Source organism: Astyanax mexicanus, chromosome 16, assembly GCF_023375975.1.
Source record: "Astyanax mexicanus isolate ESR-SI-001 chromosome 16, AstMex3_surface, whole genome shotgun sequence".
Taxonomy (NCBI): Eukaryota; Metazoa; Chordata; class Actinopteri; order Characiformes; family Acestrorhamphidae; genus Astyanax; species Astyanax mexicanus.
The window spans coordinates 11,650,026-11,662,489 of record NC_064423.1 but is presented as its reverse complement, the minus strand read 5'-3'; the positions used below and the strand labels follow the sequence as shown (position 1 = coordinate 11,662,489).

The 12,464-nt window shown below is 39.2% G+C and overlaps 1 protein-coding gene across 2 annotated transcripts in view; it reads right to left on the bottom strand.

Annotated features, from left to right (window-relative positions):
- Nucleotides 1-12,464, bottom strand: part of adamtsl3 (ADAMTS-like 3) — a 214,658-nt gene that overhangs the window by 46,447 nt on the left and 155,747 nt on the right. For both annotated transcript variants that reach the window (XM_022669516.2, XM_049465585.1), the window contains exon 16: nucleotides 1,034-1,323. In XM_022669516.2, coding sequence (XP_022525237.2) covers nucleotides 1,034-1,323 — 290 coding nt within the window. The remainder of the gene's footprint in view (nucleotides 1-1,033; nucleotides 1,324-12,464) is intronic.

Here is a 12,464-nt window from a genome sequence, read left to right as displayed (position 1 = left end):
GCAGGAGCTCAGAACACAGCTCAGGAGGAAGAAAACTGCTGGTCTGGAGTCAGGGTGTGGAGTTTATGTATGCAGCTTCAGTTTTTCTGAATCAGTTTCTCTGATTTTGCTATTTATAATAGCAAAACAGCAATAAAATGAACACTGTTGTTTTAACTACAGACACTACATAAACTACATTTCTCCCAAATTCCAAATAAAAATATTGTCATTTAGAGCATTAATTTTCAGAAAATGAGAAATGGCTGAAATAACAAAAAAAAGATGCAGAGCTTTCAGACCTCAAATAATGCAAAAAAACACAAAAAGTTCATATTTACAAAGTTTTAAGAGTTCAGAAATCAATATTTGGTGGAATAACCCTGGTTTTCGAATCACAGTTTTCATGCATCTTGACATGTTCTCCTCCACCAGTCTTACACACTGCTTTTGGATGACTTTATGCCTGCACTCCTGATGCAAAAATTCAAGCAGTTCAGTTTGGTTTGATGGCTTGTGATCATCCATCTTCCTCTTGATTATATTCCAGAGGTTTTTAATTTGGTAAAATCAAATAAACGTTTTTTGCAGAGCTGTATATAGAGATAACTGAATCAATAATCAGTTTAGATCCTGAACATTTCATAATGGATACTTAATATATTTTTTAGAGGTTAATGAACAATTCCATATAGATACTGAACAACTGGTGATGTATACCAACTCAAAGAGAAAACACAAAATAATTTATAGTAGAGACACTGTATATTTCATTTACTGAATAATGCATAACAGATACAGAACAATTTACTGTAGACACCAAAAAATAAAAAAATAGGAATAATATGTCTAAAAAATACTAATATTTTCACCACTGTCACTGTGCATGATCATCTGTTGATTGATTTAGTTGTTTGGCCACAATTTCTAGCACTTTGTCTGGAGGGGTTAAAATGAGATCAGCTGTTAAGCATGGTGGTGGTAGCATCGTTACATGTGATGATACTACACCATTATATTTTAAGCAACAACAAAAAAAAAGGAAGTGACTGACCTACAGCACAGGAGACGCTGCATGCTGTGAAGCCTCGGTACTCCCATAGGAAGCCCAGCTGTGTGGGGTTAGCCGGGAAATCCACAGGCCACTGCACGGAGCCCCCGGGGCCTGAACAGGGGCCCATGCTGCAGGTTCTCTGAAGGACAGGTTTCTCCCCCTCACACTCCTCCTCCGGCAGATCCACCTCAGCCTGAGTGAAGGACAGCAGCACTCTACACTTCACCCAGCGCTTCTGCAGTCCGACCCCGCACGACACGCTGCAGGACGACCAGGGGCCCGGGATGAACCTGAACACACATCAAAACACACACACGCATTATTATACACACACATACAGCTCTGTAAAAAAATAAGAGACCCCTTAAAATGATGAGTTTCTTGGATTTTACCAAATTGAAAACCTCTGGAATATAATCGCATGTTTGCTGTGTCTCCCAGGCGGCTTGTGGCAAACTTTAAACGAGACTTTTTATGGATATCTTTGAGAAATGGCTTTCTTACGCTCTTCTTATTCTTGCCACTCTTCCATAAAGGCCCGGTTTGTGGTGTGGGCGACTGCACCCCTCCCACCTCATCTGTAAATCTCTGCAGTTCATCCAGAGTGATCATGGGCCTCTTGGCTGCATCTCTGATCAGTCTTCTCCTTGTTTGAGCTGAAAGTTTAAAGCAGGGGTGTCCAAACTACGGCCCATGGGCCATTTGCGGCCTGTTTCCTTTTTTGGAGCGGCCCGCGAGGTATTTTAGAAATAGAATGAAAGTTGGCTCGCTGTTAAGCAGGTTTTTATAATGTGAGATTCAAAGTTTGAACGCTAGGTGTCAGAAACGAGAGGGTGCGCATTTCTAGCGCAGAAAAACGGACAAACGAGTCTAAAAGCGGAGAGAGTGCACATTTTTTGCGCAGAAAACCGGGCCAAAGAGTCTAAAACCGGAGAGAGTGCGCATTTCTAGCGCAAAAAAAACGGGCCAAAGAGTCTAAAAGCGGAGAGGGTGCGCATTTCTACCGCAGATAAACGGGGCAAAGAGTCTAAAAGCGGAGAGAGTGCGCATTTCTAGAGCAGAAAAACAGAGCAAAAGAGTCTAAAAGCGAAGAGAGTGCGCATTTCTAGAGCAGAAAAACGGAGCAAAAGAGTCTAAAAGCGGAGAGGGTGCGCATTTCTAGCGCAGAAAAACAGGCCAAAGAGTCTAAAAGTTGCCGTAATTAAGGAGTTTAATATTAAGAGACATCATGAAATTAAACATCAATTTGAAAAATCTTAGTTTACACAACACTGTCAAAGATAAAGATAGTTAGTCAAGTAAAATGGTGTGTAAATGAAATAATCAGGAAAAAAGTATTATTTAAAGTGGTACATTTCATTATTTGTTTTATTACAGAGTGTGGCCCGTGACTTCAAATATATTTCTCCTTCTGGCCCCCAACAAAAAAAGTTAGGACACCCCTGGTTTAGAGGGATGGCCGGGTAGATCTTGGTAGATTTGCAGTGGTCTGATTCTCCTTCCATTTCAATATGATCGCTTGCACAGTGCTCCTTGAGATGTTTAAAGCTTGGGAAATCTTTTTGTATCCAAATCCGGCTTTAAACTTCTCCACAACAGTGTCTCGGACCTGCCTGGTGGGTTTCCTTGGTCTTCATGATGCTCGCTGCTCTTTAAACAGAACTCTGAGACTCTGATCACAGAGCAGGTGCAATTATACAGAGACTTGATTACACACAGGTGGATTCTATCCTGGATCATTCAGAGATCCTCACTGAACTTCTGGAGTGAGTTTGCTGAATAATATTACACGCCCCACTTTTCAGAAAACTTTAAAATATCCAATAAATCTCGTTCCACTTCACGATTGCGTCCCACTTGTTGTTGATTCTTCACAAAAAAAAAAAGATTTCATATATTTATGATTGAAGCCTGAAATGTGGCAAAATTTTAAAAAGTTCAAGGAGGGCAAATACTTTTGCAAGGCACTGTAAACAGACAGCGCTGAATGTGAAATCCTGCCATATACCGTATTTTCTTTTCAAAATTGCTGTCAAATTACTCTGAAACGCGGTACGATCTCGAAAGGTCGGCCCAGCATGAACCGCAGGCTATTAGAACTTCCAGAACAATATAATATAGAAGTCTGAGCACCAGCAGCGTCCACACGAACGAAAAGTGATCTGAAAATAATACCGGCTTACGACGCTAAAAATAGCCACGACACGAGCCAAGAAAACTTTATGTTCCAGAAAGGAATCAAAGAAAGATTAAACGCCGCCATATAAATAGACTTTGCTGGGACTCCTAATGAACCGCAGAACGACTTTGCCATGCTGCGTTTGGGACGAGTGGAAAATGACCCTTTATTAGTTGAGATTCAGAGCTGGTCCGATTCCTGCGTAATTCGACTGACTTTAGAAGATGAAGAGAGAGGAAGAGAAAGAGCACAGCTGGACACAGCTGTCCCAACCCACGTCCAACCCAGACCAGCAGAAGTAGAAAAAAAAGAATAAAAAAACAAATTACGCCATAAGATAAATCGTGTTTTAAATCGGAAAAAAATAAAGATAAGTTTCTTTGATTTTACCAAATTGAAAACTTCTGGAATATAATTAAGAGAAAGATGGATGAACTGCTAGGATTTCTGCACCAGGAGCGCAGGCATAAAGTCATCCAAAAGCAGTGTGTAAGACTGGTGGAGGAGAACATGATGCCAAGATGCATGAAAACTGTGATTAAAACTTTATGAATATGAACTTGTAGTTCTGTAGGTCTGAAAGCTCTGCATCTTTTTTGTTATTTCAGCCATTTCTCATTTTCTGAAAATAAATGCTCTAAATGACAACATTTTTATTTGGAATTTGGGAGAAATGTTTTCCGAAGTTTATAGAATAAAACAACAAAGTTCATTTTACTTAAACGTATATCTATAAACAGCAAAATCAGAGAAACTGATTCAGAAACTGAAGTGGTCTCTTATTTTTTTAGTGTTTTTAGCTGTAGTGTTTGATTAATACACAGTGTTTCTGTTACTTACTATTATAAAAATGATTTTAAAAAGAGAGGATACTCAGGCTAGTTAAAAGTTTTAATATTAGCATTACAGGCTAACTGTATCACTGCAATCCCTACAATTCACACACATACAAAAAAAACACACACACACACAAACACACACACACTACCCTGCTGATCCATTTCTGACCATCGTGCGCACGCAGCCCACCGACTGCTCTGTGGGCAGATTTTAATCGGCCGAGACGCTCAGTTCAGTTTTATAGAATTAGACGTTGAATGTTTATATTTTTATTCTGTAAACACATTAAAATGAGTTTTTATAAAAAGTCTGACTTGTCACTGCAGCTGTGAAAAGCGTTAGGGAAATGGAGTCCACACACACACACACACCTCCTGCTGTCCAAACACTCTCCCAGCTTTAAAGGATTAAGCTTTATGAGACCTGTAATTCCCCATAAGCCCCAAACATGTCATGTTTGGACTAATGTGGGTGTGTTATTAGACGGCTATCATGATGTCAGAATTAAAACAGTCACGAGTGATCGAGAAAACAGGCCCTAGCCTTTACGGGGTAAAATGTGTGTGTGTGTGTGTGTTACTGCATTGAGATCTTTTAATATATCAGTATGAGGGGTTGTCAACATTACAGCATTAATGCACACAATTAATTTAACCTTAATTTAATTAATCCAACCGTCAACCAATTAACCTAGACCTCAAGCAGTTTGGACTGTCTTTCTACTCTTCCTCCAGACTCTGCTCCCTTGATTTACAAATGAAATGTAAAATTTACTGACGATCAGTGATGGTTACATGTCATTTCCTGGAAAAATCTTACAGCACTTCATGCTTCCCTCTGGTGACAACTTTTATAGAGATGCAGATTTCATTTTCCAGCAGGACTTGGCACACTGCCCACTGTCTTATGTAATATTCAATTTTTTCCGAAACGCTGTTTTTTGGGTTTTCATTGGCAGCATATATTCAAAATGAAATGCAACCAGAGCTGATTAACTAGGAAGTTTACAACCATAATGCATTGTTTTGTGTAGATGACCAGCTTCCCCACCATCTTGACCATCAAGGACCACCTCAGACCTGAACTGAAAGCAGCTACCATCAAACGTTACCAAACCACACACTCCGTGTTAACATCTAAACCACAGAATTATGTTGAATAGTCTTCTGAAATTGTTTTTTTTTTCTTGTTCTTTGTGAAATACTATAGGTCTCACTGAGTTGTATATGATGCTGCACATAAAACTGTTCTTCAACCCCCACTGTCTGCAGTAGCTAGTAAAAGAAAAGCCTCAGAAAAACAGAATATCAAAATATTCATGAGCAAGAGCCTAAATCCTGTCTTTTTTTTTTAGTCCAATAATTAATTGAAATAAAGCAGGGCTGAATAGAAGCACCAGAGCAAAAAAACAGCTCACAAAGCAATTATTCATACTAGAGACTACAGCTAGACATTTTAAAATAAATTTAAAAAATGATGAAAAAGACTTTAAAAAAGGTCTCATTCCAATAATCTCTAATAGACAAGGGTTAATAGTTTGGTGCAGTCTTAATAAGGCTACAGGACACCTAATAAAGGCTATTGTTTTATTGTTTCGTCAGCTTGTTACATTTCAATCCACCTCAGAAGGTGGTTTTATGCCAAAATGATGGAATAATTGATGGAATAAGCCTTCATACGTCCACTATGCTAACGCTAACTGCTACACATGACTTGTTAGCTGGTTACATTAAAGGCAGCTACAGCCGCAGGCAGTGGCGACTCAGCAGTTAGAGAGGAGAGCCATCTCTGACAAAGTTGACAGGGTTCGATCCCTGGGTTTGGCAGATTCAAAAACAGATGAGAAAAAGTCATTTCTTAAACCACAGTGAGAGCGATTATTCATAAATGGAGAAAACACTCCATGTGAACGGTGGTAAACCTTCCCAGGAGTGGCTGGCCGACCAAAATGATTCCAAAAGGGCATGGACAACTTATCCAGGAGGTCACCCAGGAGAAACATTTAAAGTATTGCGGGTCTTTAATGAATCCACCTATGCTATCGTTAACCTGCTTGTTAGCTAGTTGTGGGTTTGATCCATGGGTTTGGCAGATTCAAAAACAGATAAGAAAACATCATTTCTAAAGCTTTGGGACTCTAGCAAACCACAGTGAACAATGGTGAACATTCACAGAGTGGTTGGTTGACCAAAATGATTCCAAAAGGGCATGGACAACTCATCTAGGAGGTCACCCAGAAGCAACATTTAAAGTACTGCGGGTCTTTAATGAATCCACCTATGCTATCGTTAACTTGCTTGTTAGCTAGTTGTGGGTTTGATCCCTAGGTTTTGGCAGATTCAAAAACAGATGAGAAAATAGTCATTCCTATGAGAGCTATTATTCATAAATGGAGAAAACACTCCATTTGAACAATGGTGAACCTTCCCAGGAGTGGCTGGCCAACCAAAATTATTCCAAAAGGGCATGGACAACTCATCCAGGAGGTCACCCAGGAGCAACATTTAAAGTACTGCGGGTCTTTAATGAATCCACCTATGCTATCGTTAACTTGCTTGTTAGCTAGTTGTGGGTTTGATCCCTAGGTTTTGGCAGATTCAAAAACAGATGAGAAAATAGTCATTCCTATGAGAGCTATTATTCATAAATGGAGAAAACACTCCATTTGAACAATGGTGAACCTTCCCAGGAGTGGCTGGCCAACCAAAATTATTCCAAAAGGGCATGGACAACTCATCCAGGAGGTCACCCAGGAGCAACATTTAAAGTACTGCGGGTCTTCAATGAATCCACCTATGCTATTGTTAGCTTGCTTGTTAGCTAGTTGTGGGTTTGATCCCTGGGTTTGGTAGATTCAAAAACAGATAAGAAAACATAATTTCTAAAGCTTTGGGATTCTAGTAAACCACAGTGAACAATGGTGAACATTCACAGGAGTGGTTGGTTGACCAAAATGATTCCAAAAGGGCAAGGACAACTCATCCAGGAGGTCACGAAGGAACCCAAAACAACATTTAAAAAACTACAGAACTTTAAAGGTCTTACTTGCCTCATTTAAAACACCACTGTTGGGCCCTTGATCAAGGCCCTTAAACTTTATTGCTTCTCTGGGTGAATGTACTCACTAGTGTGTATGTATAGGTGGGTAAATTCCCTCCACTGTGGAATTCATTATTTTACTATTTAAAAAATTACTAATGATTACTCGCATTGTAGCAAAACTAAAGTGCAAAACTAAATAAAAAAACAACTTCAAACACCAGAAATTTCTTGGCTCATCAGTTACATCAGGAGAATTGGAAAAAAAAGATGTAAATTTCTTTTCTCGACCAACAATAACACTTGAAAAAAACAGCAGATCAGCAGGCTAAAGACTAGAAGGCCTGAATGGAAGTTCCACAGCCAGTTAGCTCCCGTCCTTATCAGAAGCCCGACCCCAGCCCCTGAACTCTTCACACTAAGTCCTTAAGTAACACCGACACCCGTCCAGCAGGAAATTCCACAGCGTAGTGGACTGGGGTCATTCTCTGATGGTGCAGATTAGCGTAGCGGCGGCTAAACTCCCCGGATTCCCCTAAATTTAGCAAGCGGAGCGACGGAGCAGAACGGGAAGGGACGCCTGCCGCTGAGTGATATACTACACTGAGAGCGTAACTCAAGAGCAGTTATCATACGGGCAGTAGATCTCAACAGTCTTTAAACACACTGACACACACGTACTGGTTTTTATACACTCTCGGGACACGGGGTCATAACTGCAGCATGTCCACCAAGGGGGAGTTGTTGGAATGAGACAAAACCTTATATATGTGTGAAAGTAATGGTGATATAGTGGCGTGAAAAAGTATTTACCCACTTAGAGATTTGGGTGGGTACTTTTTTGCATTTTGTTCATGCCTTTTGGGATTACTTGAATTTTGCACAAACTGGTCATTAAATGTGTTCCGATCTTCATCTAAATCACAACAATAGACAAACACAGTCTGCCTAGTAATATAATACAGGAAATTGACAAATCCTGCACCTAACAGCTGGGGTTATGCATAGGGCTCAGCCAGGATCTACTACTCACTCAACTAACAATAATAGCAAAACCACCACAATCTGATACTGGCTCGACAAGAATCCAGAAGCACAGCCTAACACTATGTTCATGGTCCATTGCCTCAACTGCCAAGTAACAGACCTACCAAAAAATAACCTATGAACACACAGAATCCCTCCTTAATCTAAGCTCACTTCCTTTAACTATGGAAACAACACACTTACCTAAGCACAATCACACACAATAAATCACATTATAAGTTGCGTGAGCAGAACACAGCAACCACTACCATCCGATACTGGCTCGACAAGAATCCAGAAGCATAGCGAACTATGTTCATGGTCCGTGCCTCAACTGCCAAGTACTCAGACGTCTACAAAAACTCATGAGACAAATTATTACAAGAGCAGGACCACACCAATCCCCTTCATCCAAACTCTAACACAAACTTCAGTGCAAGCTCTTCTCAGGGGTCATCAGGCAGGCACCTTCCTTCGTCAGTGTTTCGCTGAATTAGGCTAAACTAAAAACACACAAAATATTATATGTTTGCATGGTTTCATTGAACACAACATGTTAATATTCACAGTGAGGGGGGGAAAAGTAGAATTTAAGCAGAAATCCAAGTAATCCCAAAGTATTCACACTTTTTCTTCCAACTGTAAACTGTAATATCAGACAAAAAAACCTGAGTAAATATAAAAAGAGGAAAAAAAAACTATTCAAATCAATCTAACCCTTTGTGTTGTCCCCCCCCCCCCCCGCCCCTCAATAAATTAATTGTGATTAATCACACTTTTTGGAAAGCTGAGTTCAATTTCACTACTAGCCACAACCAGGCCTGATTCCTACCAGACCTGTAGAATCCAGAAAGCACTTATTAAATAAAACCTGTCTGACAACATGAAGCAGCTAAAAGATCTCAAAAAGCAACACATTATGCCTCAATATGAAGAAATTCAAATATAGACCGTAAGAAAATAGTCTAAATTTCTATTTCTCAAGCGTCAAGACTCCAGTAAACAACAGTGAGAGCTTTTATTCATTCAAATAGAAAAAAAAATATGGAACACTGGTGAACCTTTCCAGGAGTGGCTGGCCGACCAAAAAGATTCCAAAAGGGCATGGACAACTCATCCAGGAGGTCACGAAAGAATCCAGAACAACATTTAAAGAACTACAGATCTCACAGGTCTTGCCTCATTTAAGTGTTAATCAGTGTTAATGATTCAATAATAAGAAAGAGACATGGTTGAAAAATGATATCCATTGGAAAGATCCAAGGCAAAAAAAAACAACAAAACACAAACAAAACGACACTTATGACCAAAAAGAACACAAAGGCCCATTTCACATTTACCAATAAACAACCTGATGATCTCCAGAACTTGGGTGAATATTCTTTGGACTGACGTGACAAAAGTGGGAGTTTTTTTGGAAGGTCACACATGATTTCAGAAAAAGACATCATACCTACAGTAAAACATGGTGGCGGTAGTGTAATGGTCTGGGGCTGCTTTGCTGTTTCAGGGTCTGAACAACTTGCTCTAATGGATGGAAGCAGGAATTCTGCTGTTTACCAGACAATCCTGAAGGAGAATATCCATCTATCTGTTCGTGACCTCAAGCTCAGGCGTAGTTGGGTTCTGCAGCAGGACAATGATCCAAATCATAGTAACAAAAAGTCCTCCTCTGAATGGCTTAAAAAAATAAATGAAGGTTTTGGAGTGGCCTAGTATGCAAAAGTTTAATTGAGATGCTGTGGATGATCTTAAACAGGCTGTTAATTCTCTAAAAAAAAAACCTCAGATGTGGCAGAGTTAGAGACAGTTCTGTAAAGAAGAGTGTGTTACAATTCCTCAACAGAGATTTATTATTAACTAACTATATTTACTAAGTTTATCTTTGTCTGATATTAAAGCTTGTTTTATAAGCAAAACAAATGTAAGTATGATAAAAAGCAAAAAAAAAGCAAAAACAACAGAAATCTATTGGGGCAAATATTTTTTCACAGCACTTTATATTAAACACACACACACACACAGTAAAGGGGGCTCCCTCAGCAGGTCTCTTCTCTCCGAAGTTCTTAAACACTTTCCCCCACATGCTTCTCTTTTATGAGACTCAGTGATAGATGCCTTTGGTTGACCGCAGGCCTGGAGCAGCCAGGATGCTGGAAGCTTTTGCTTTCGTGGCTTTCGGTGGGGGGGCAGAGACGCTCGGAGATGTTTTCACTCCCCTGGCTGCTATTAGTAGAGGTAGCGTTTCAGAGATGGGGCAAGATAGACCTGACAAAAGCACAATGCGGAGGGGGTTCAATTCGAGCCCTGCAGAGGAAAAGCTGAGGTAACAAGAGGAAAACTGATATTCAGCAACCAAGACTGTTTAAACAAAACAGTTTCTCTGTCTCAAAAGTGTAAAATTCAAATTAAATAAAGTAAATTTCACTTAATTTTATTATTACCCAGCTCTACCACAATGTTATCAATGTATTTCCACTGGTTAGAGCATAAAATCTCGGGGTCTTCAATTAGAATTTACAGATTTATATTAGAGCTACAGTGGCTTGCAATAGTACAGCTCTGGAAAAAATGAAGAGACCACTTTTGTTTATCTGATTTTGCTATTTATAGGAATATATTTAAGTAAAATGAACATTGCTGTTTTATTCTATAAACTACAGACAACATTTCTCCCAAATTCCAAATAAAAATTGTATCATTTAGAGCATTTATTTGCAGAAAATGAGAAATAGCTGAAATAACAAAAAAAGATGCAGAGCTTTCAGACCTCAAATAATGCAAAGAAAACAAAAAGTTCAAATTCATAAAGTTTTAACAGTTCAGAAATCAATATTTGGTGGAATAACCCTAGTTTTTAATCACAGTTTTCATGCAGCTTGGCATCATGTTCTCCTCCACCAGTCTTACACACTGCTTTTTAATAACTTTATGCCTGCACTCCTGGTGCAAACATTAAAGCAGTTCAGCTTGGTTTCATGGTTTATGATCATCCATCTTCCTCTTAATTATATTCCAGAGGTTTTCAATTTGGTAGAATTAAATAAACTAATCATTTTTAAGTGGTCTCTTATGAACAAAAAACATACACGTTTTTTAAAATGTTGTTCTCATCTGACTACAGTTTTCTTGTGTCCCCTATATGTCTTGTGGCAAACTGCAAACTGCACTTCTTATTTTAATCTTGCCATTTTTCCAAAAAGGCCAGATTTGTGCAGTGCAAGAATTATAGTTCCCTTGTGGACAGATTCTCACACCTGAGCCGTGGATCTCTGCAGCTCCTCCACAGTGACCATGGGTCTCTTGGCTGCTTCTCTGACCAGTGCCCTTCTTGTGCTCAATCTGTCAGTTTGGGTTGACGGCCATGTCTTAATATAGGTCTAATATAGGTCTACGGTTGTAGAATTATTTTTATATTTCCAGATGATGGATTGAACTGTGCTCCTCGGGACGCTCAAAGCTTGGGACAGTTTTTTTATATAAGATAACACTAGTGTTCACTAGCGTTCTCTAACAAACCACTGAGGCTTTCACAGAACAGGCGTATTTATACCAGACAAACCAAGTCTCCCTGAAGCTGCGGGAGTCTCCCGCATTTCGGTAGTGGCTCCCTGATGCCCGCGAGTCACACATAATCTCCCGGAATTCAGAACGAGCGCCCCAAACGCGCACACAGGCGACAGACTTTTTTTCTCTAATCGCGTGGGAAGGAGAGAGAGAAAACATAGAGGATTCTGATTGGCCTGTTCTCTGCAAAGAGTCTGTGAGACAGCCAATCAGTTTTTAGTGTGGGCGTGCAGTGTTTTTCCCCCCTCCCGGACGGGATTTGTTCAGTGAGTGAGAGAAAGCAGATCATGGCGGAGGCAATATTAATAATTATTGTAATATGATATTTTGATGTTGTGCAATTTTTTGTGATATTGTAACTGTCATTTTTTGTCAAATAAAGGCTTTTTTCCAAAAAAAAAAAAAAAGGAAAGCAGAGGCAGGGCCTTCCAAAAAGAAAAAAGATAAAACTCATTCCACCTCTGAATACTCTAAATTTAATTTTAAAAAAAGTAAAATTAATTCATATAAAAGTAAAGTTTCGTTATCCTTTGGTGTGTATGCAAGCTTTTTTTTTTTTTTTTTTGGTGGGGGGGCATTCTCCCTGAAATCAACTTTTGCAACTTGGGATGTCTGTTATACTCTATTAACTATTCAGTTCTATTAAAATTACTTCTGAGAGTAAAGGGGGTTGAAGACTTGCATATCACACTTTTTTTTTTTTTTTCATTTTTACTTTTTTAAATATGATTAAAAAGTAAAAAAAAAAACATTTCTTTGATTATTAAATTCTCTCAGTAA